The sequence below is a fragment of the Columba livia genome, chromosome 2 (genome assembly GCF_036013475.1).
Source record: "Columba livia isolate bColLiv1 breed racing homer chromosome 2, bColLiv1.pat.W.v2, whole genome shotgun sequence".
In the NCBI taxonomy this organism is placed as follows: Eukaryota; Metazoa; Chordata; class Aves; order Columbiformes; family Columbidae; genus Columba; species Columba livia.
In genome coordinates this window covers 105133866-105159637 of record NC_088603.1, presented here as the reverse complement: position 1 = coordinate 105159637, position 25772 = coordinate 105133866, and the positions used below count along the sequence as shown (strand labels likewise).

At 34.7% G+C, this 25772-nt stretch overlaps 1 protein-coding gene and 1 long non-coding RNA gene across 10 annotated transcripts in view; one reads left to right on the top strand and one right to left on the bottom strand.

The window, feature by feature from the left end:
* Positions 1-25772, top strand: part of LOC110361054 (uncharacterized) — a 116650-nt gene that overhangs the window by 15890 nt on the left and 74988 nt on the right. The window contains exons 1-2 of one of the 2 annotated variants that reach the window (XR_010470420.1): positions 13943-16726; positions 17696-17783. This is a non-coding gene — a long non-coding RNA (uncharacterized LOC110361054). Of the gene's footprint in view, positions 1-13942; positions 16727-17695; positions 17784-25772 lie in introns of those variants that run through there. The other variant, XR_010470419.1, reaches the window with a different exon arrangement.
* Positions 1-25772, bottom strand: part of CDH19 (cadherin 19) — a 110804-nt gene that overhangs the window by 65886 nt on the left and 19146 nt on the right. Inside the window, exon 1 of one of the 8 annotated variants that reach the window (XM_065053058.1) lies at positions 3152-3331. The exons of 5 other annotated variants lie outside the window; for them this stretch is intronic. In XM_065053058.1, coding sequence (XP_064909130.1) covers positions 3152-3214 — 63 coding nt within the window. In that variant the 5' untranslated portion in view covers positions 3215-3331. Of the gene's footprint in view, positions 1-3151; positions 3332-25772 lie in introns of those variants that run through there. 2 more of the 8 variants (XM_021292033.2, XM_065053062.1) reach the window with 2 other exon arrangements.

The window sequence follows — 25772 nt, the reverse complement described above, 5'->3', positions numbered from 1 at the left end:
TAAATGTTGTTTCAGATATCTTAATCTCACATAACAATTTAAAACTGGCCAGTTTTGAAAGATGGCATTATCCCGTGTCAACTTATGAACTGCGGGAGGGTAAAAATTACTGTATTGCCACGTAAATTGTTCTCTGCATACTCTATGTATCCTATTCACCGTTTTGGAAAGGTTCTCTGCAGAGAAAGGTGTGTGCACCATAGTCTCGTTACCATCGTCCCTTTTAATTGTCAGAATGTAAACAATTAAGGGCCACAAACCTTCTTTATGCTTCATGAAAATGAGGGCAGGGGATTTAAAATGTTTGTTCATATAACAACAATATATAACACTGCTAAATATAGTTGAAAAAAACATTTTAAACAGAAAATTGTCAAAAAAATATAAAACTTCAAGAACTTTAAACTGATATTTTGTCTACCCTTTTTATTTACCACTGACTATCTTAAAGATTTGTAAAATAGTGACAAAGAGTCTATTTTGCAGAGAGCTTTTATCCTGGCTAGATTTGAATCAGAATCTCTGATACACATGAAGACAGTGTTCAGCCACACCGAATTCGGTTATTCTTTTGTTATTTACATTTTACCATTTACTCTACAAATTTAACTGTGTATTGGAATATATAAATTTCAGAGTTCTCTATTTAGATATTTTTAATAACTTGTTTCAAGTATTCTAATATTTTAGTTGCAGTACTGTATTACAGACATAATCTTTTATTGATGTTTTTTTTTTTTATTTGAATATCCTTTTTCTTGTTCTTTATTTGAATGTTATTAATTTTATTGTCTCAAAAAGAGTTTGATGTAACAGTTAGATTAGTGGCCTGGGAATAAGGGATTCTAATTTAATATCACCTTCCGTTTACAAGGTCTTCACTGTGTTTATGTGCCTGACAGAAAGCCTGAGAGTAATGCCCTTTTGCGAACATTGTTAACAGTCGCAGCTTGTTAGCACTAGCAATTACAATTCCATTAATGTTACAGGCAATGTGGTGTGGAGAGGAAACCTGTATCTGTGTAGTCAAAGCACAATTACATTCCCAGGCCTGTCCCATGTGGTCTTGTTGATATTACTCCATCCTCATCAGCTTCCTCTGTAATGGATATGTACTTTGCCTACTTAGCAGGATCTGGAATGAAACCTCCCACAATATTTTACTAGGTTAAGAAGACTGAAAGGATGGATAAGGAAGACATTCTGTAACACTTTGCTGTTTAGCATAATGTAGACACAAAATGGCTTGGGAACATACTTAAAATAGAGAAAAAAGTTAGTAACCATGGTGGAATCCATTTCTACTGCCTGTGGTAGAAATCAAGACTTTCTGCAACTTCCAAAGTAAAATGGGAATAACAGTTTTCACCTACAAAATAACTCATACTTTAATTCAGTATCACCTACTGTATTGTTAGAACTGCTGGCAAAATTACCTGTTTTTAATTAAACTGGTTTAAGAAATAGCCAAATTTTTCTAATCAAAAGTAAGCAAGAAGTTTCCAAATATATTTATAGTGAATAAGATAGAATACACAATGGAAATTTCACTCCAAAGAGTTAAAAAGTATAAAAGAAAATAAAACAAAGTACAATGCTGAAAATAAATAGGTAGCCTAAGCCACAGGTATCCTTAAAATCTGCCTGTATAGGATATCATACATTGCTTTCTTATTTCAATGTAAAAATATGCTGATAGTGTCTGACATTTACTTCAGGTTCGTAACTGTAAAGCATTCTGAAATAGAGAGGCATCATATTGAGTTCATTTTAAAAATTTTCTATATGTTAGCAGTTCTGAATATAAAAGGTGCTTCTTAATTTCATAAACTACCTAACACTAGGTTAAAATACTTACATTTTAGTTCTAAAAAGGCATGGCTTTCTGTAGTAGAAATGCAATTTTGTTCTTCAATTTTAAACTACTTTTCCTAGGGTATTTTGAGGCAAGTCCCTCTTTTTTTTTCCTCTCCTTTACCTAAAAATAATTTTAAGAATGGATTTTCATTGTCTGATAGCTCTTAAACCTATGCATTTTTTTTAGTCTCTAAAAAAGCAGAAAATCTGAAATCCAGACACAGTCTTATTTAATGTAAATGCTTGGTTTAACACTTCTAAGACAAAAATATTAAAACTTGAAATGTATCATTGTAAATCCTAAAATTGAGTCCACAGATCAATTTTTGCACCTTCATGTAAATTTATCCTTGTATAAATTAGTAGTTTATCTGGAGTGCTTTTGCAACCACAACTGATCCTAAATCACAATCTATTTAAAAATAATTATATAATCTAAAATCCATGTAATACCTACCAGTTTCATACCGAAATAATTTGTAGGAATGAACAAGCTGGGAGGGATTCAGAATTTTAGTAGACAATGAGCAGCTACTAAATATCTCTGGACTATATTCTACTGGCTGTTTCTTAACTACAGTCTAATCAGAGAACTTGAACATGAAAAATAAATTATAACTATACCTCCTATTAGAAGACTTAAAAAAGAAACATGCAACACAAATATTTTGATAGAATATACAGTGCCCACCTCTTTGAACATCTTATTTATTAACCAATTGCCACTTTACACTTGACATCAAATAGAAGTAGATGCATCCCTTTTTTTTGTGGTCTGACAGATTTTAGAGTTGTCAGGTGTAGGATTATAAAGAGAAATGGGAACAGAAAAGTTAGTATAATGTTAAGACAAAATAAAAAAGAAGATTCTTATTGCTACAGTAGAATGGAGAATAGCAAATCAGGGAGTGTTCCTGTAAAATAAGACTCTTCTTCAGCCTCAGAAGTTGTACAAGTATTTTAGTCACAATCACTTGCATGAGTGTGGATGAAGCTATCACAAGGAGTCTCTCAGAGTTTGGGGTCTTGCAAAAAAATGATTGATAATCAGCACGGAAGCTTTTCCTCCGGTAATTCCAACTTCAAAAGTTGCATTTTCACAGCTATAGAAGTTAGCCAGTGGACTCTGAGGAAACAAGAAAAGTGGATTTCTCCTTCTAGAGGTTTTGAGTCGCTTCTGAGTTTGTCTTTGCCTGTTGTGATTCTTGCACCACAGGCACCCAGCTAAATGTTTTCAATTTTTTTGTTTTGTTTTGTTTTGGAGATGATAAAGAAAAAAAGGTAGAGATCTTACCTGTGTAACATCAGGGCCTTCTAGTTTTAAAGTATGGGCATTGTAAAAAGTCGAATTAAACATCTGATGCAGAGAAGTAAGCAGTTTCCTTTCACTTCATAGATCCTTGGAAAGCTCTAGGAGTTACAGCTTCCTGCCAGTGTAAGTCACTTCTGCTTTTAGTTTTGAAAACTCACAGTGTGACACTGCTTACTTCATGCTATTTTGGGTGCCCTGAGTAAAACTCTGAACACAGGCACTTTTGTGCAGAACACCATAAGGCCTCTCTGATGTTCATTCAGAGCTCAGAATTAAAATGCAGAAGGCTCTAGCAAGCAAAATACAAGCTGATTTTCTTTTTCCTACTGGAAAAAATAAAGTACTCCCTGGCAAGTAACCAAAGTGGTGGGAAGGTAATTCATTTTGTGTGAGAGTATTTTGCAAGTGAAAGGGATACACTCTCTGTTTAGAGATTAGTCAGGGAAACAAGTGATCAATTTAGAGTAGTCACAGAAGTTAGTAAAAGAAGAGAGTTTCTACAGTCTACTTCTTGCCCTCCAGCTTTTTTTTTTTTTTTTTCAAGTACTTTAGTTTCCAGAATCACAAAATCTTCATGCTTATAAAAAAAAACACAGGTCTGAGGTATTGGTTTATGGTTTTACATATTTTGAGTGATTTACTAAATAAATAATTTTGTTTTTTTGCAACTGTCTAAAAAAGTTGGGTTTTGTCTGCTATCTAGGGTTGGGTTTATATAGCTAGCTGAAAACATAGTATAAATAATATAATCATTATTAAAAAGAAATAAAACTCTGAAAATCTTGTTGAAAAATTGTGCAGGAGACTATATTTTTCGTAGAAATAATATAAATTATTTTTTTTCTCAAGTAAGTTTAGGAAATCTTGAACAGCAATTCAAGTATTCATTATGTATTTGCTGTTCTCTCAAAAAGAAATAAGGATGTTTTGGGAAAAAACAAGAACTATGGATTACAGTAGCACTTCAGTAATTATTATGGAAAACAAATTTATGGTGAGATAATTTACAGTTTAGTGCTGCACCAATATCAGCCCCAGGCCAAGAAGACTTCTGAGAAGTCCTAAATGTTAAAACAACAAATACGATATTTTGTCAGACTTAATGTACCCTGTTAATAATAAAACCAAGTAAAACTGCCCCAAAAGCTTCTAAATTAACTTTAGACTTAGTATGGTGAAATTAGTAGCTTAAGGAATAAATATGCCTTCAATTGATAGATTTTTTTTTTCTCCTAAAATTGCCTTCTTTAAACAAAATATTTTGCGTCCTGAGAAAAATTGCCTCTCCTTCTTTCTTCTTCCTCCTCCAGAATGCGAAGATTTAGAAACTGTTCCTACACGGAAATTGAAAATATTTTTACTGATTTTCTGATCACTTTTTGAGGATTATTTCTTCCTAATGACTTCAGTATAAGTAATATAGTTTGTGTATCAGACTGGCAATGAGCACACAATTTATCAAACTTTGTACAGCTTCAACTTTAAGAAGTAGATAGGTTTGCTCGTTGTTTTTTTTTTTTTCTCAAATCAAAGCAAACATGATAATATTATACAGTCTAATGTTCTTTGATAACTTTGTGTTCTTGATATTTTTTTCGCCTATTAAATTACGTATGAAAAACAAACTGGCAAAGCTCCACATTTCTTTTCTGGTGTTCCTACCTCATGAATGTTTGAATGTTTGGCCCTGCTAGGGAAAACTTGATTCTTGATTTCTTTGTCTAAAACTTGATTTGAGTGAGGGAATGAGTATGAACTAAGATCTCGTTTTCATTTGTTCTGCTCTTTTTTTTTTTTTAATTTTTTTTTATTAATAAGAAACAGGAGTATTTGGGAACAGCTCTATTTAGTTAGAATGGTTGTATCCTACTTTTGGTTCATGGTCTGACACCAGCTCTGTAGAGGGTGGGATATAATTTCTGTAGCAGAGGATGCAAAATGGAAAAAATGGGATGAGGAATAAAAGGATGCTCCCATAAGATCTGTGCAAACTGAAGAAGTATAATTGAAATTCAGTGACATGTTGTCGTTTACCACCTGGAAAAAACAGCTTTTTAATTGATGCTACTTCTCACTGACTTTCTAGCAATCCAGAAGAGGTGACGTTTTATTCACCAGGTTAGAATTAACTAGGGATAAGTGTAAGAAAATGATAAAACCATTGTTGACAGTCATTAAACAAGATACACTCATCTACTGAGAATGCTGAATCTTGTCACAGAACATAATCTAAGTAAGATATGCCATATGAAGGGAACAGAAATGAGCAGAGAAAGAAGGAAATAAAAATGGAAGTTTCTTGGGAATGTTGAAGGACTGATAAGGCAAACTGGCCACAATATGAGGAACTTCTCTCAGATTACAAATAGTATGCAACAAGAAGGGAAAATAAGAAATAAAAAATTTTAAAAAAAGAAAAAAAAATAAAAGAAAAAAAAATGTGTCATTGCACCTTAAAAAAAAAACAGAAAGAAAGAAGAACTAAAAGAAGAAGGCTAATTCACAAAATTGTGAGAAAACCTTTCTCAACTGAGAAGAAAATACATACTTATTCCCAGTACAGTGTTCTCATATGGAAAACCAGTTTCTGCTTCTCTTTGTCTAGGCACCTGTTAATGACGGGCAAGCTTTTTGATATTAACATTAAAAGGAAATAATTTGGACTGTCACATATTAATGAACACAGTTACCCTGTTAGCTCTTTCCTGGTTACACAAACCATTCTGTTCCCTGCAGAGAGTGATCTCAGCAATACGGTAGCTTTCAGCAGCCACTGTCACCTTGACTGTTATCACAGCTTCCCTTCAAGGTGTGTTAAAAGCTTAACATCATCTCGCTCCACAGGGGAGACCCGTTGCTTGCTGACAGCAGAATTAGTAGCAGAATCAACATGAAGAGGCAACCCAGTTCAGAGGGGACATGTGGTGAGCTGTAATTATCACCTGAGCAAAACCTTACTGGAAGTTTGGAAGAGTTGAGTGAACTTTATTTTACAAAATTAATAAATGAGTTCTCATACATACAGCCGGAACTGAGAGGCAAACCTCAGAATTCCGGTTAAACTCTTTGGATGCTTTTCCTTTTCATTATTTCTATTGTCATTAAAAAGAGGTGTTTTATCCATCCAAAACCTATAGCTTAAGTTAAGTGATAACATGATAATAAAATTGGAATTACTACATACTTTCAATTTAAAACTTGATTACAGATAATTGAATTTTTATATATCTATTTATATATTTTAAAGTTAAATTTCTGTTCAAATATAACCGTCAATCATATTTGATAGATATATATGTATGTGCTATAATGATGCCCTGGTTTTAGCTAGGACAGAATCAATCTCTTTTTAGTTATTTTTCTCTTCAGTTAAGTTTCTTCCAAGTAACTGCAATTGCTGAAGCTAACTACATTTTTCAGTCAGTGTCTGCTCCTAGAATTGATAAAACTTGATGTTTTCAGTTGTTGCCAATGTAACGATAGGACTGGTATGCAGAAAGACCCATGTTTATACTTGTTCTTATGTTTCATAAGAGAAGGGTCACAACTGTAAGGAGGAGCAAATGGAACAGGTGACCAAGAATTGACCAACTAAGTATTCCATCCCCTACATGTCATAGTCAGTTTAAAGCTGAGGGATTACAGGGGTTGTACTATCTTTTTCTATGACCAGTGCCCTTGAGGGACTCTGCCCATTCTTTTCCGTCTGATCCCAATCCATGCTTTCCTAAATCTGGTTCCCATCTTCTGCTGAGTCTGGTCCACGATGTCCTGGCCCCTGGCCTGCAGCTTCAGTGATGTGCACCACTGCAGCACACAATTTCTTGATAATTTCAGGGGAGCTCAATATGGTTTTGTATTTTTCATTATTTTCTACTATTGGTATTATTAGTAATGCTATTACTTTTGTTATACTATTTTTCATTGGTGTTTGTTGTTGTTGATTATTATTATAGCTGTTTTAATTTTTCAGCTGATAAGTCTCTCTCCCTTTCTCCTTTTCCCTTTTTGGGAGGGAAAGGGTTAATAGAAAGCATCTGCCAGTCTCCTTAGTTGCCAGCCCAGCCTTAATGACTTGAAGAAAGACAGTCCTAAGAATTCAGTAGAGTTAATTCAGTAGAGTTAATTAAGGAAACTCTATTCCGCTTTTCCAAAAACTAAAGGAAAAACCCTAAAAACACTGTAAAAATAAAAAAACGCTGAAAAAAAATATTAGGAATTTTTCAGTTCTCATTCAAGGAGACGAATGAGATTGTATCCACTTCCTTGACACATATCAAATTGGACTGATCTCAGAAGATTTCACTGTCTTGTGTTCATTCATTAGGACTACAGGTAAACCATTCTTCCCTTATTCAGTTTCCAATATGAGGACAAATCAAAATACAGAGAGATCCTCTGCCAAGGGCAAATATTTTATTGAAAAATCTTGGAAAACAATAAGGGGAGACAAACAAACAAAAACAGAAAAAAAAAAAAAAAGAACATATGAACATATTACTTTTCTTATTTCATTCATTTATTATTATTATTATTATTATTATTCTTTGTTTGTAGTCTGTGCTTACTGAAGGCAGGGGTTTAAGGGAAGTTTAATGATGAGATTTCAGAGGTGGAATTTGTCTCATAAAACACAGGGAAGAAAAATTAGACTTTACACCAAAAGTAAAACTAATTTTTTTTTCTTGGAAAATATCTCTTTGGAAGGTGAAAAGCAAATGAATAAATTGCCTATATATTAGTTTACAGAGAATAAGAATCTATGGTTTTACCTACAAATAAATATTATTTGAAAAAGCTTCATATTTTAGAAGTGAAGTTAGTCAAAAGTCTGCTGAGTTTTACAGCAGGCCACTATATGAAAGCATTATACATAAAGATATATCTAGTGAGTCCCATCCTCAGTTTTGATAGGAATATATTGCTCCTGTGAACTAAAACTGGGGGGATGGGGTGGTATTCATCTCCATATTTGGTCTCAGAATATCATGCAGGTTATAATGTTTTTACACTTTTATAGATCGTAGGCAAGAAACATGAGAAAAGTGAAGTTTTATTATTTGATTTTTTTTTTTTAAATATAATGTATTTCCAGCTTCCATGTAATAGCTTATAACCTTTGAAAATAAATTATGGAGACAATAAGGTAGGTTATACAAATGTTGATTTGATACCAGAGTTGAATTTATTCAGGGACGAACAGGGAGGGAGAGGGATAGAACTCAAGATTTCAAGGGAGATGATCCTCCTGAATCGCCTATAACCAAATCATGCCTGTTGTGTATGGTATTTGGAATTTTCATTAAACTAAGCAGAACAATTAGGGGTTTTCTTTCTTTTGGTGTTTTTGTTGTTATTGTAGGTTGTTGCTGTTGTTTTCTCTTTTTGTTTTGTTTTTGTTGTTGGGATCTTTGCCATTTCTAGATGGACTTTTCCTGGGGAGTCAGATATGCAGCTTTCTCAAAACGAGTCTTTACTATTACCACTTAAGAGAGGTACAGTGCTGAGAAGAGACAAGTAGAACCAAGAGAGGAAGGAGAAATGATCAACTTCAGTGTTTCTGAATTTTTCCCACATGATTCTGTGCTTTCTGTGTTATTAAATCCCCGTTGGATTAGTTCAACAAAAATAACTTAAATATTCCAATTTCAGAAATATCAACATGTTTTAGTTTCTTTTTACTTTTTTAGATTTTTTTTAATTAATCTCTATGACATTTCCATTTCAAAAATAAATTAAATTCAATAGAATAAAATAAAATGACGTATTCCTTCCTGAAGGATTTCTTAATGTCGATATTTCATCTCATGTCCCACCAGCAAAGCCTAAATGATAGTTTGGAATACAATTGTGAAAAAAGCTTATGAGCTGAGCTGCTGGGTGAGGAAAAGATCCAAGTCTCATCCTTCCTGCTAAGAGGGAGAGGAAAATAGAAGACCAATTATTTTTCTTTTTGTTAACAGGTGTTAAGAAGATGACATAAGACAAGGTGCCCTCACTCTGTGGTTCATGGACCACCCTTCATCTCTACACTTTCTTGATTTGTAGGTGAGTGATAGGGAAAAGCAGTAAGGAAATTTTTTTGAGCTCTCTGGTTTTCTAGAATGAAAATACCAGGCTTTTCAGTTACACCCTGAGAAAAAGTCTTTCAGCCAGCAAAAAAATAAATTAGTGGAACCTTGCTTCCCCTTCTTTTTGTTTGTTGTTGTAATTCAAGTGGGGAGAAAGCTGGGGAAAAAAAACTTGTTTTGTTTTTTTTTTTTAACAAATTATGTTTTGCATTGGGATTTAGGAGTAGACTCTTGACACGAGACAATTTAATACAGAGATTACAGCTGCATCCTGAGTATTACAATTTAACCTCAGCTATCATAGTAATGACACTAATCCTAACTTGTTTCCTTTTGTTTTTACCTAGAGGATACGTGATTGCTTGCATCATATTAATACCTATCACAGACTGAAAGGATTGATGGTTTAGTTAAATAAACTAATTAGTTTTTAAAAGAAAAAAAAAAAAAAAGAAAAAAGGGACACATTAATAACTTGAGCTGAAATAATTCACTTTACCTTCTGTAAAACACCTGAAATCAGACTTATAGTGTGGTTTATTTTTCTGTGTTACCCACTGTAATATCCACAGTGACATTCTTCTATTTTATATCTGTGTACAACTGTAAGAATAAAAAGAATGTTTTGTCTAAAAAAACAGTTTGAAGTTGTACTAAAATCAATGGAAACCCTAAAGTAGATCAGTTTATATGAAATCCTGAGTAATTAAAAAACAATAACAAATTTTATGTTTGGTTGTTTGCTTGGTTGGTTGGTTGGGTTTTTGCAGTGCTACCATAGCTGTTATCAAAGAGTTAACATACCATTGCCTAACACAGATTTATAGCTGCTATAACATAGGTCTATCTTTAAACATCAAAGATAGGTGGGCAGTACTGAGTAACTGCTGCTTGTAAAATACCCCTATTTGATTTGTGAGCAGGATGGGCAGATGTAAACTTATCTAGCGTCATTGACTGCTCTGTGGTCTATGTCAATTAGATCAGCTGCAGCCCCTGACATGTATGCTACATGAATAACAGCATGGAAATGCATTGACCTTTAAGAGTCAGAGGCACAGTTGACCAACAAATAAAGACTCTGTGTGACAAAATCTGAGGAGAAAAATCAGCCTAGTTACACTGGAATATTATATAGTAAAACAAAAATATTCACAGAAGCTCTTTCTTTCTAAACCATTTTCTGTTTATGCATTTTACCCTTTGGTACCAAATATATAAGAAGTACATGTGAAATTATTTTTTACAAATATGTGTCATTAAAAGCCTTTATCCACCAGAGAAAGAGGAAGGGCTGTATGTGTGCAGTTGATAGTGGTGTAACAAAGGGACAACGAGAATATAGTAAAAATATAAAATAAATATTTTAGGCTGCTGGTTTTTTTTCTGGGGGAAGGGAGGCGGATTGTTTTACAAAACTGTGGAGAGTAAACAGGAAAGCTGCATAAAGATGGAGAAGCTATCTTGTGAGTGAAAATTTCACAGCATTTAGGAAACCTTCTGCCAGCTACTGCACAATGGAAAAGAAGAAAAGGATGAGAGTGAGGGAGGGGAGGGAAACAGCCAGATTTCTTCAGAATTATGCAGAAACCTAGCCAAAATTCAATATGTTACAGATGCAGTAAGTAGGCTGAGGACAGAGGGTAGGGAGAGACTGACTATCCTAAATTAAGAACATTTAGTTCATCTTTCCAAGAATAAACCAGATGGAGAAACTGTGACCAGATAGCTTGAACACTAGCCAGATGGAGGACCAGTTTGTTCTGGCACTCAGAAACGGAGATCAACCTATGAGAAGCACAGCAAAGTCCCAGACAGATGAAAATGTGGGTAGCCCAGGAGCAAGGTCAGCCCTGCCTTGGGTACTGGCCAGCTCACCCGCAGCCAGATGGAGAACAGCTCGTGCAGCGGTCAGGCCATTGTCTTCAGGAGCCACCTCTCCTCCTGTGCAAACAGCAAGGCTGTGGGGTTTCATGCAGGCAGAGAGGCTGATAGGAGAAGGAACTATCATTGCCATTGGATGACTCTATTCTTTATAAACAGTTTAGGGATTCAGGAAACCAAATGAAGCAAGGATGGAACAGAGGCACTTAAATTCTGTTGTTCGGTACAAAACATCCAAGCTTTACTTTCTCTTTTTGACCTTGGCCAAATAGTTTTCACCCTAAATTGAAAAGAAATACAGTACTATTTACTCAAATTGTCCAGTGCTTTCAAGGTCATTGGCAATATGTATTATAGGGCCAGTCTCAAATTTGACTGCTGCTTAGGGAACGTAAAAGTAACATTCATATTATTGTCACTACTAAACTAATTAAAATGCTTAACCTTTATTTCACAGAGGAAAAAAATCAAACATTTTTCCATGTTTACTTAAGACAAAAATTCTAGCATAACTTTCATTAGTATAGTAATCTATTCTCTTAGTGTTATTGTTGTTTTAATTCCAATATGACAGACTGAAATAATGCTTAAATTGCAGTCCCAAAATAGTACATTTGACCACTAGGGAAAACTTTTCTCCGCGTCTTGTTTTTGTTTGGTTGGTTGGTTTTTAATACATTAATATATTATAAGCTGTAAAGGTTAAATCTTCATTTCTCTTTAATAGAAATGCCGTACCTGTATCCAGATACATATTTGACATCTGAATGTTTACACCATAAAACAGTGCAAAGACGTATGAGATAGTGGAAACCTGAGTTAGTAAGTCTAGAAACTAAGATCTAGAGGTGATATCCATTTAGCTTCTTTCACAGGTACCAATGTACCAAAGATATCAAAAGGCAGGGTTTTTCTGTTTGGTTACACTTCTAACATATGATTGTATATCCACTCATATAATTGATCTACTTTGTAATGAAATAACAGACTTCAGAGTAGTTATAAGTATAGCTTTTTGCCCTCTTAATCTCAGTGATGAGTGTCATATGTACTAGAAAGCTAAGCATGTCCTGGTATGCAGAGACTTGTACACTGTGGAGGATTATCTAGTGATAGAGGTTACCTGGCTGGAATATGGAAGATGACTGAAACTGGTATGAAGAGCAATATCAGGGCTAAATTAATAAACCGTGTGTCCATAACTATATACTTCTGCACTACATTATATGGACTTGACAGCTTGGTTTCTTCCAGAATTGGTATCACTATTTTATCATCTCTACAGAATCATAGTTTCCCAGTGAAGTAAATTGTTACATCCAAATATTGCTTCAGATCTTTGTTATAATAAGTCTGGACTATATCTGTCATGAAGAAAGTAGCAATTTCAAGATGTATAGCTCATTAGTTTAAACTGTGCTACAGAAAACAAAATCGAATGGCATATGCCATCATAAACTCTGTCTTACAATATGCTCCAGGTCTGACCTGGAGAGAAGAATTTCTGCATAGTTCCCTACATGATTTTATATTTATAGAAAAAAGTATCTACTATGCTGGAGTCTACCAAGACACTGAGTTAATCAGAGTTCTATTCTCAGTGACCTATTGGTTGACTTTGGAAAAATTAATCACTCAGTCTGTGATTCCATAAAGTGACTTCTAACATCTTCTCAGGACCACCTCTTTCAAGAAAGCAAGTGCAGAATTCCAGCTCAGTAGAATGATGTCTTTGCTTGTAACAGGCTACAGGCTTTGTGCTGAGGTAACAACACATACCCTAGGACTCACCAGACTTCATCTGGACTCAGCCCTGAAGATCTTTTTTAACCATAAATGTGCTTATCCAATGATCAGATTAATAATTATCTGATTTTATTTTATCTTTGTCTAGCTGTGTAATATTGTGTAATTATTAATATGTATACACATGCATATGTGTTTGTTTGTACAGCTATATATATTTTTGTAGCTGTTTGATATTCATATTTAGCAGCTTTTTGGTGTAGAACGAACTATCTATGAGCCTGGTGTGAAATGTTGCATGGAGGAGTGTAGGCACAGGATAACAACAGAGGGCTTAAACTGTGGGCATGATATCGGAGATGAGATACTGCTGTTTATGAAAAGAATGCAACATGATAACCTGGGTAAACATGTAGGTCATACCATATATAATGCATTTTGATGTGTCAAGGTGCTGTAGACCAATGAAGAAAGAGCAAAGTACTACAAATGTAAAAAATATCGCCTCAGAGAGTGAGGGGGAAGATGCTGTCCATATTAACATGTAGCTATTTCCACTGAAGGGCCGAAGCTTCAGTGCACATTTTCCCCCAGCCCACACTGAAGTTGTGAATCTCAGCATCCAGCAGGGCAGTAGAGGGGGCGAACACTTCACCAAAGATATGGGGACCACACTAGGAAATTAGAGCATATTAATTTTAATTTTATATATTTTGAACTACAACTTATTGAGATGGTAATTGGGCTAATAATAATTATTATTTCATTAAACTCTTGACACTTTAACCAACAAGTAACAAGTTATTGATTTTGAGTATAACGTGTTTGTTGCCCCTTGCTCATAACAAGGTTTGGGAGTAATTAACTCAAAGGAATCCAAGCAACCTACTCTATTCTTTGTTCATCAGCTGAGTCAATGTTTGCCCTATAGCATGAAGTTTTTGAGATTTTCAAGAATAAAAAAAATAAGTTTAAATTCTTACAAGTATTTATTTATATGGCTTTCCTCAACATTCTGAACAAAGCAAAAATGATTTAGTGTACACACAAGCATACACAATATAGATAAAAGAAAAAGAGAATGTTGCTTTCTCATTTCAGTTAGGAGATTCAAGAAGAAAATTTCAGAAAATATTAATAGCTTCATCTTTGTAGTCTCTTCCTAGGTCAAAGCATATATTCTGCATGTTCAGTTATAAGAAGGAATAAAAGTAAGCTTCATTAATTTAGTAAACTTTAATCCGATTTTAAAAACAATAAACCAATTTCTCAAAAAAATGGGATGCAAACAGTGCATTACGTCATATGACAGGAGTAAAATTTGTTATTTTCTCCTGCTTTATAAAACTTTCTGTAACCTACATGGTAGGAATATTAACATTCAAATATTTCTTCTTTAACGCAGTAAATAAATTCAGCTTGTAGTCAAGTAATGTTATTTCTAGCAACAGTTAGATAAATTTGTCCCTAAATGCCCAAGGAATCTCTGATATAGACATGACAGATTAATTTTTCTCCATTAGTTTATCTGACTAAACAGATACAGTGGGGGTGTAAAGTATTATAGGTCAGTAGGAGTATTTCAAAAAGGCCATATTTGACAAATGCAGAAACAAAGTGTTCAGAATAATATCCTAAGATTAATTAAAAAAGGTACCAAGGCTTTCTCATCTCTGTTTTTAATGTCATATAACACAAAATTAGTTCTTTTTTTCAGTCTAGAATTTTACAATCATTCTTTGAACAAGCAATATAGAAAGGGAATGTAGAATTATTCAGAACATAACTTGTAAGTAATAAAATTAACATTTCCTATTACAAGGAATAATATTCATTCTCTAGAGGTCAATGATATGACATTTCATTTTTCGTTGTATTTGACTTCCTACCCTTTTTGCTTCTAAGGCAAATATATCGTTACAAACCAGCTCACTCTTTCATTTTGTATCTTTACCACTTGATTTTCTTTTATAAATTCTTCATACTACTAGAAATGTAGTTCTGTAAAAATTAAGGACACAGCTCAAGAAATAAATTCATTCTGCAGTGCTACCCCACTACTAGGAGGCTTGAACAAATTGCATTTTCATTGTGTTAGGTACTGTACACACAGAGAAAAGAGTAAATTCCTTCATCCAAAAAATAGTAATCTAAATATTCTAATGAAAAATGAGAGTTTCTGCTGCTCTTTTAAAAGGTTAAGTCTGATATTCATAAATTAAAAAGGTAATTCATCATTCCTATATGATCCGTTCATTTTAAGCATAATCAAGAAAATATCAGAAAATTGATTTTTCTATCAACAATAAAAATAAAGCTTGGAAAAGTTTATATGTTCAGACTAGAGCTCTTCAAGTACAATGAACTTGTCGTCTGTGAACTGTCCAGTATCTGTGGTCTAAAAAGCTGGAGATTTTCCAAGACCATATGGTTGTATAAGATTTTGAATATTCTACTCAGTGACTCAGATCAGAAACACACACACACACAAAAAAAAAAATCTGAGATCTCAGCTTCTGTGTCTTGCCATTCAGGAAGTGTAGCTACAAATACAAGTGAAAACTAGGAGGTTAGATTTTCACAGATATTTTTAAAAGTTAAAAATCGTGTATCTGTGTCAGTTCTCGATTAATTCAATTTGCTTTCCTTGTGTGTAAGAAAATACAAAAGCTATCTAGGCCTGTTATGCACATAAAATGCATTTTGACTGTATTTGACTACATTTCTTGGTTGGCTACTTAAACAGACTTAAACAGACTTACAAGGTATGTTATTCATAACTTAATGTAATTTCCAACCTCCTTTATCTGAACTGTGAGAAACTTAACAGGGATAACCGCTTACAAGCATCTCTAAAGACATTTGTGCATGATCATGGTTTCACCTGAGAATGTTACTGTCTGTGACTTTCAAGGTTACTTAAGTTATGGAAGAGAGCTTAGATTTTTCAAATGGTGGTAGTGCTGTACATTGGCCTGAATAACTGAAGCCTCTCCAGAGAATTAATAAGTTGAAAGCATGTGTCATGATATCCACTACAGGGAGATAAAGTTTATTCACCAATGTTTTTCCCTGATGCTTTTTGTTTCTCCCCTGCTGCACCTGAGTCTTCATCCCACCTACTACACTATTGTGACTGCTTTCTCTTGGGCTTGAAATGTATACAAAATTGAAAGTTGGGTAAGAATTAAACCTCTCAACTTTAAATCCAAAGTCTAAATAACTAAAGGTTGGTTTTAATGTGAGTTTTAGAATAAAGGGACATCAGCAACTACAGAAAGGAAAACCATGAAACTTTACAGGGACTCTGCTTGGGTAGAAGAACTGGTTAGGCTGCACTTTTTGAAGAAATGGCAAGTAAATTAGGATCTGAGGAAAAAACTCCAGCAAAATTCAAATATGTAAAAAATGATAACTCAAAATTTACTTCCTGAACCATAACATTCAAGATTTGGATTCAGAATTATTCTATTTCATGGTGTTGGAGCAGCTGTGCTAGCAGTCCATTTCCATGCCTGAGGTAAAGAAAGTTTCATAAAGGTTCCTTGTCTTTACTAAAAATCTCTCTACGGTAGAAGCTTAAAACATGTAGTTTTACAAAGTCTGCCTAAAAAAAAAAAAAAAGAAAAAAAAATAGAAAAGGAGAACTCAGCGGTGTGTGGATGGGTAGTTACTAGGAAAAAGCACCAACATTAGGTAGGCACTATAGATATCTCCAAAATACATCCAAATTCCTGATCAGGATAGCATGGTAATATGTTGTGATTTTCTGTTTCTTTTTTGCCAGGCTTGAAAGACAGCTGTCACTGCGAGTGGATAATAGGGACCACTATTCACTCCATCAAATTTATTGAGGGTGAGAGAAATAGTGATCTGTTATAAATTAAGAACAACTATACAATAAAAGAAAAAAGTCAGCTGCCTAGTAAAATACAGTGATACGAAATATTACTTGATACTAAATTGGTAGGCTGAAAGCAGCTAATTATTTTTAAATATGGCACCAAATTAAGGAACAGTTGGTATTTGCAAAGAACAGATGTTAAAGATCATCATTATAACCACTGGCAAGATTGTGTCTTATAATAAGCAATATATTAGCACAAAATGGTGTGGCAGCAAAAGGAAACCTATGTTGAAAGTACACTTTTTTAAGAGAAAAAAATGTCTTGATTAATGTTAACTTAGATGTTAATAGTACAATACATACCTTAAACAATCTAATAAAGTCATGCTTGCTCACAAAAAAAAAAAAAAAAAAGAACAAAGAAAAATAGAAATGAAGTTCACCAAACATTCTGAGTAAAGAAAGAAGCATAAAGAACCATGAGAGTGACACCTTATTATGTAGTGCTAACTGGGAAAGAGCTTCTCACATCTGCAATAGAGCAAATGACAAACATCATTATTGTGAACATCAATATCAGCATCTATGTTATATGCACATCCGAACAGTGCAAAGGTACTACTCCCAACGGGAGATGTCACTGCCTGCTGTTAGCCGACCAAGGAAAACAATGATATTTCCTGTACCCTGTTGTAAATATACTAGTTTGGAGTCAATGGGCCACTCGATGGAGACATTGAAGATACAAAAAACCAGTAAGGTATCTAGCTCACAACATAGGTAGTTAACATATGAAACAGGAAAAATTACTTGCGGGGAACAAATACAAACCAAAACCTCTGGAAGACCTTCTGGAAAAAAACCCATCCTGTTTAACAATAGAATGTTACCTTGCCTTTGTAGCTCTGGGGAAGGTTGCAGGGAGAGGGATGGATTTGATGTTTTGTATTGATCTTTTTTCATTTTTTTTTTCCCTAGAATTAAGGACTGTCAGAAGCTGGAATGCTAGATGCGCTTTGAGAAAGAAGTTCTGAGAATGGTCTGCCTTGATCCTTCCTTCCTTCTGGTTTGTTTCATTTTGTTTGTTTGTTTGTTTTGTTCGTAGTTTTGTTTTGTGGTTTGTGTTTTTTTGTTTTGTTTTTGTTTTCCTACCATTGGTTTACAAAAAAACACCTTGAGAAAGTATGCACTTTCTTTTTGCTGGTGATAGCAGCAATGATTTAAGTACACAGATTAGGAAGACAAACAAAAGGCCTGGGATTATATGCCGAAAAATTATAAGGTACTGCTTGGAAAAAAAATGCATATCCATGTAAATTAGAATAAAGGTATTGGATGTTTCCCAGTTTATGTGGGAGAAGCTCGCTTGCAAGGTTTTGGACTGTTTTTCTGGAGGTAATTAAAATATCTTCTACAGTTTGAACGTGACTTGGTAGTCTCAAGTTTCTGTTTTAATATTGTTGCTTATTATATTTCATTTGTTCCTTCCCTAATAAAAAGATTGAATCTGCAAGGATAAAAAAAGACAAGAGGGGAAAGACTTACATAATGTAATTCATACAAAAGTGCTGTAAGTGGCTCATTTAGATATAGTTTTGACATATGGGCTAAATTAAGACTTTAAATAGTGCAATACATCTTTTAATGCAAAAGGAGTATAAATGGGATTCAATTAATGAGCGGAAAATGTAAAAGACATTCTGGAAAAGCTATAAATTGCTTACTAAAATAAACCAGCAAAATTAATAGATAATGAGTCTTGCAGCTCACTGTCATGTCCTCTTAACCACAACATCCATCAGAAAAAAAAAAAAAAAACAAACCCAAAACATGCTTACACCCAGTTATTTTACTTATTGAAGCTGTATGGGTGAACACTCTGATGAGGATAATTCAAAGCCTCTTAAACTGACAACGTAGAAGTAAATCAGGACTTTGGATTAAAAAAAAAAAAAAAAAAGAAAAAAGGGAGTAAATCCTTCCATCCCCACGTGTTCACACATGGCTCCTTGCTTCTGAAGAACAAGGAGGCATCTATCAGCAAGCTCTTGAATCCTCAATGTGAGGGGGTGGCTTCTAGTCCCTCCTTCAGCTCCAGGGAGGGTCTGCCCTGCCTCCCAAGTTCCTCTTCCTTCAGGAGGAGGTGGCCTGCAGATGGATGGTGGAGCACTGTCACAGCAAGCAGCCTCGAGGGAAAGGGAAAAGCTCAGAAAGAGCTGGAGAAGGGGCAGGTCTCTGTCACAATCCACTGGCACTGGTGTGACAGCTTTACTTCCCAAGGGACAGGGAGAAAGGGCACGAGGCAAAAGGACACATCGCTGTGTGTTTAGCCACAAAATTACTAAGACAACAGAAAGTTTTATTTCCTTTCCTATAACTGTTGAAGCTACCGCTATTACCATTTTGTGAGATAAATAATTCACCTCAAGCTTCAGCAATTTTATTTCATGCTTACTGAGGAAAAACTGCTGAGGTGTTGTGATTATTTATATTACTGCTGTGAATGACGACTTTAGCACTAACATCCCAAAACAATGTATAGTTCTGCTTTACATGGTACGAAAGTTACATGTGATAGTTACCATCTCATTTTTTGCTAGTGAACTAACTCAAAAAACAGCAGATTTTTTTTTTCTTGCATTGTACATACAGGTATGCAGGTATGTATAATACAAAATATTATTTCTGTTCTTTATTTCTGACCTATTTGTATGAAGTGTTTTTCCTTGTTGCAGTATTTTTAATTACTTCTACAGCAATCTAGCCAAACATGCAATGCCTCAGTTTTCAAGGAATCTTTTTGTATTAGTATATCTTTCATCCAGTTTCTGCCTTTCTATCCTAACTACAGTTATAGGGTGTTGGGGTTTCTTCTGTTTTGTTTTTGTTTTCTTTCTTTTATTTTCCTTACTGGTGCTTAACATACACATGGTACCTTCTGATTATAATTTTATATATCATTTACTATAACACTATTTCCAAGAATGGTTGTTTATAATCTACAGAGTAGATTCTCTGTGTCTTCAAACATGTCTGACTTCTTTTCTCCATTAATTATTTTTCCAGTTCTGATTTATGCACTGTTGGGAATGGTCATGAGCTGGTATTCCAAAAAGGGACAGGAGAAAACAGAAATTACATCAGTATAAGTAAAGCAGGCACAATGTGCCCTACTTTCAGACTGCAAATTATGATGTAAACTTTCCTTAGTCTGAAACTCAGAAAACAATACAGGAAGCCTCTTTGAAAAAGAGATGTGTGCGCTCTGGTCTTCACTAAGCTTCCAGTTGCAATAAACATTGATATCATTATACAAACCATTGCAGAATTGACAAACACATGCTTTTACTGAATTTACTTTAATCAGAAATTTTCCTATAATTTCTAGTAATTTTGTAAGCCCCATTATTCAGCTACATTGGGCATTGCTGGTATCTTTGGCAGAAAACACAAGGGATGTTGTGGGAAGGCTGGCATTGCAATACTTTCATAGTGATATCAGATTGGGATTACAATTTTGGAAACAAACATGGAAAATTATAAGTCTATGCAGACATTCTTGGATATATTACTATCTTGAGACAGAACTATCAGAAATTAAACCACTTATGAGAAGTCTACAGAAACCTGGACATATTGAGGTTTTAATGTGTACATACTGTTTCTGTAACTTGTAGATTTCTATGTTTTCCCTCCCCCTGCCTCTTTCCTTATTTTTTTCTGCAGAGGAAACACTGAGAAACCTGGCCACTTAGGTATATTTGCTTTTTTATAAGTGCACAGATCCACAAGGCTGAACCTTTCTATCTCTAGTTTAGGATAACCTGTTTAATTGTGTTACATTGCTTCAGTTACAGTTTAATAATTCTACCTGTAAAACAAATATGCATTTCTCTGTTTGTTCTGAGAGCTTCACGCAACTAAATAATATCAGTATTAAGTTGGGTCATTCACACAATCCCGGGGAAAAACAGGGCAATGATTTAGATAAAAGTGTGGCAAAATGTGATTGAGAGCAAATACTGGAGTCAGACTCTTGAACGTGGAGGAAAAGCAAGCTGTTTTAAAGGAATTAAAACATCACTTTGATGGTAACATTTCAAGCAAATGGATAGGAGATAGATAACATTACATCTGAATGTTGTTGAACCACCCAGCCAACGAGGTCATGTTACAGATAGGACAGTCATTCCACAGAACTGAGGAAAAGCAGAATATTTTGAAAGATCTACCCAGTCATCTTGGTGTTTAATGAAGAACAGCTTAATCATGATAGGGCAGTATATTACCGTGTATGACTTTTTTGATATGCCGAAATCTGCTAAGAACATAGAAGAAAGGAAAAGAAAATAATGAATGGGATATATTATTCACCATGATCACCGTAGGCAGGAATGTAAGACAGCACGAGGATAGTTATCAGGGTAAAAAATCTATCAGTGAAAATAATTGGTTATAAAAAAGTAGACATTGAGATACAGATGATTCAGGAGTTTACAATGTGATGTAGCAAGAAAGTCTAGAAGCAAAATGGAGGTTGTGTAATAACATATGGCAATGTTTTAAGGTTAGCTACTTCTGCCTGTGGGTAAAGCAATGATGTAATGATCTATTAAGGTCCATCCCGGTTTTATTTCCTATGATTCCAGGGTTCTGGGATATGCAACCATCTTATGATCATGTTTTTTAAGATCAGAAGGTTGTCAGGACAGTTTATTCCAAAAATCAGTTCACAACAACATAATAATTTGCCGTAGTCAATCCTTCTACCTATTATCTATCACTTAGAGATTGACTTATACTGAATGGATGAAGACTTTTTCAGTCTTCAGTAGTTTTTAAAACCATTGAATTAAACGTGTAAAGAAACATCTTTTTAAAAAACAAAAACAAAAACAAAAGCAAAAACAAAACCAAAGAAACTTTATCTCTCTATACTTCTCTGAAATCTTTTAAATCTTCCTATGTCATTGACCTCAGAATGTGTTGTTTGTTTTGGTTTGGTTTTTTTTTCTATTCCTGTTCTTGTGACTCTGTAAGGTCTCATCAACATCAGAGAGCCTGGCATCAAAACTAGTAAGAACAGTGATTTTGATTAGCACTAGTGACTACAGCAGTTTGACCTCATTTGAAACTTCGGCTTCATTCTGAGTTGAGTATAAGATCTGTAAAAGTATATTGTTTTCTGTCTTTTCTCAGTCATGAAGACAATCTAGAAAGAGCTAACATGAACTTTTATATTTACATCCAATCTTTGTTTTTGAAAATCAATGAAATACAACAATCAATATTTTTCCTTCCTTTAGAGAATTTATTTCACTTTTGGATTAGGATTAATCTGAAAACATTCCTGAAGCTTCGGATAGAAATGTCTCCTACACGGAATTAAATAACTATGTCAAGTCAACCAAACAAATGATCAAGCCTGAAAGTTTGTTTCACATGTTCACATAAAAACATATATTTTTAAGCTAAATATTTGAGAGTAGAGTACTGATACCAGAGTGTGAAACTTATTTTTAATATGCAGGTTTACCCATTTAAAATAAAAGACCTTGCACAACTCCCAAATGATTTTTTGCTCGAAGATAAATAGCTTAGTGGCACTTATGTAATGTCCTAAAGTGCTTTACATCAACAAAAGTTACTATCATAGAGTGAATTTTTACTTCACATTGGATTATTATTTATGTCATCCCTGCAGATATATGACTCCTCTACAAAATATTTTCATTAAGATTTAATAGGTTATTCCTAATGAGTTGGCTTCTTTATTCCTTTGCATGTTTTCCCATAGCAGCACTTGTTACTAGATAAAATAATATTTTAAAAATAGTGTACTTTGGTGACATTTTGTAGTGGAGAGTGTATTTCTGAACTGTTAACAGAGCAATACATGGGAAATGATATCTTATAAAGGTTGGAATACTTTCTATTTTTCATGTGATAGTATAGTAAGAAACAACATGACAGGCTGGGAGGAAGAACCTTGAAGTGGTAGTTACCAGTGTAGAGATGAAAAATGGAGGGAAAGAGTTGAGTGACCTTGCTCTGTTGTATGTGTGTTGTACTCCCAGATCAATGATCGATTCTAGCAAGACATAGACACTTGCCTTAGTGACCTCAACTTTCTGTTGCTGCTGGGTGTCAATTACTGTTGTAAAGATAAAAAGAAGTGGTAGACTCATGATAAATAGAAGAGAAAGGAGAGGGAAAAAAAGGAGACAGTTGGGTAGAAATCTCCAGGCGGTATGGATCCTTGGAGAAGGACTGTTGGTCCAGCATCATATTTGCTGAGTGTTTTTGTTGTTGTTGCTTATTTGTTTGGTTTGGTTTTGGTATGTATGTGGAACTTGATGAAGATTCATTCTCATGCCAAAAACTATATTTCACATTTTGTACAGCCTACCAAATTTTCTGAATTATAAAAACAAGAATGATTCTTATGACAGAATAATTGAATTAAGCACTTCCATGTCTCTAACACATAAATCAAAGAAATAGGTTAGCAATTCACAGCAATGCAATGCAAAGGAAATTTGCTTTGCTAATTGACTAAAGATAATATCAAATACAAGATGAAATAATCAAACTGTTTTATTCTGGGTTTCAGGTGACTGTGGGTTTTTTTGATCTCCTATATTTTCAGGGAGATGAGTGAATAGCTAGCTTTGTCCCAGGTTCCTTCATTGTCTCATCTATCAGTTGTGGTGTTGATCCAAACCAGAAACCCCGTAATTGACATAATTTTTATCTGCATTCCATTTTAAAACAAGAACAGAAACAAACAAACAAACAAACCCCTTAAGATGTGAATATTTAATTGTTGCTTCTGTGTAAATTTAAAGCAACCCCAAAGTGAGTGATCTAGCTTAATGAAGTATACAGTGATCATAAAATGTATTAAAAAGATGGAATGATACAGACATAAAGATTAAAGATATGAGGATAGATATAAAAATAGATATAAAAACATAAAATAAACTCCACATCTTCTATAGTAGAGAATTTTTCCCTCCCGTGTTTACCTACATGGAATCTCAAGGGGTAAACCAGAATAACTCAACAGTGACTGCTAAACTGTATTTTAATGTCCAAGACAGGATCTCATATTAAGATCCTGCAATCTTTCTTATTTTCAGCATGCTTTAATTTTAGTCTCCGATGTCTGTCTTGCTCTTCACTCTCTTGAACATGATGCACAAAAAGAATATTGTATTTCAGCATAAAGAAAAGCTTCCCAATTGAATGTTTCATATTGAACAAAATACCTATCAGTGTAATTCTCCCTGCTGAACTGAATCATAAAGCACTGTACATCCTTTTTGGATTTCTCTAATTGAGAAAATGTGAATTAGTGTGAGCAAGGGCTACATTCTAAAATGTTCTTATGAGTGATTTGTACATTATATCTCTGACTGTCACTTGCTTTTCTCTCTTGTGGTTATTCTGTCTTTTTCTGCACTCACTGGATACAGGCAGCCTCATGTAGCACAGGGAAATTATGCCTTCTACCAAGCAGTGTGTCTCTGCCCCAGAGGATGCTGAATAGTACATCTGAGCCAGTTAGGAGGACAGATCAAAATCTGTGCTCTCAGTGGGTTGCCAAGGGTACTTAACACTCTCACTAAGCAGACAAAGGTTTTGAATCTTTTCTCTTATTTTTCTTTTAGTAACCCTTTCTCTGCTTGTGCATGCTGCACCTATATTCTGTATTGTGGTTTTTTTTTTTTTTTGGCAGAGCCCATTTTAGGCTTATACACAGAAGATTTATGGAAATAGAGTAACTGATGAGACCTTGGAAATGTGTGCAAACATGCAAATACATGTCCACACACATGCACTCCTTTTTGCATCCAGAATCAATGTTCCCAAGCTTCATTACTTTCTCCTGCAAACCAGAAAACAGAATTTCACATAAATCATCTTGACTATGCCTAAGACCAATTAACCAAAAATATGGTTTAAAGACTTAAGATGCCTGAATCATGGAAGCTGACTTTATCATTGATGTGCACTGTTATCAAAGCAAGCAGACACATGGCTGCATTCACTTTGATTTACTCTGCTCAACTTTTTTACAGATGTAAAACTGCTTTACCAAGACAAATGGAGTGGTTAATATAATAAACTAAACACTCATTGTATGAGACAAGAAATGGTGGCAGGATCTTGCTGAAGAAGTAAAAACACCGTAAGATAGATCTTTCATCTCTTCCGAAAGATAGACTCCAAAGACCGAAGGAAAAATAAATGCCTTTCTGGATAAAACGAAGCAGTGACAAAGATGCAGTGACATGGAGGAGGGTCAGCCCTGATGGGGTGAAGGCTCTTTCTGTGCCCCGCCTCCCCTCCCCCTCCCCCCCCCGCCATGTAAAGCAGCTCAGCAAATTGTGGCAGATGTCACCCTGGCAGGGAAAGTGGCAAGAGGCCATCTCGACTCTGCTTGTAACTTCTTTCACAAGAGTCAAGCTGCTTTTTCCACTCCATTCAGCATGTTTGTGAGTGCTGGGTTTGTTCAGAAGACAAGAAAGGGCAAGAGCTCTAGAATTCAATAGAAGGTCAGAATGGCAATCCTTTTTGCCAGGTCGGGCCTTCTTTTGTACTCTGACATCTGGCACCATTACGAGAACAAATTAGAGCAATTCAAACCACCAGCAGGGAAAAGTGGGTTTTCTGTTTTTCCTACAGCAGAGCTACAAATTTGAGAAAAGGAACTGGGGCTCCCAACAACTCAGCATGACAATAGATTTGCTACACTTGTTTTACAGATTCATACAGCAACAAATGTGATCAGTGATTAAGTTAAAGATGTCCATCCTTCATTATGGCCTCCACAAAAGGAAGAGAAGAAATAATTACACTGATGAGTTTGCACTTCGTTTTCAGGCTGTTGCAGCATGAAGCGCTAACAGTTCCAAGGAGGCATGCTGCAGAATACACAGCACTCCTCCCCTTCCCCCATCTGGCATTTTAGTATCTGTGGCTAATGGAATTGCCTTTTATTCTATATTTCAGTAAATAGTAACACATATTTTACTTATAGATAAGACTG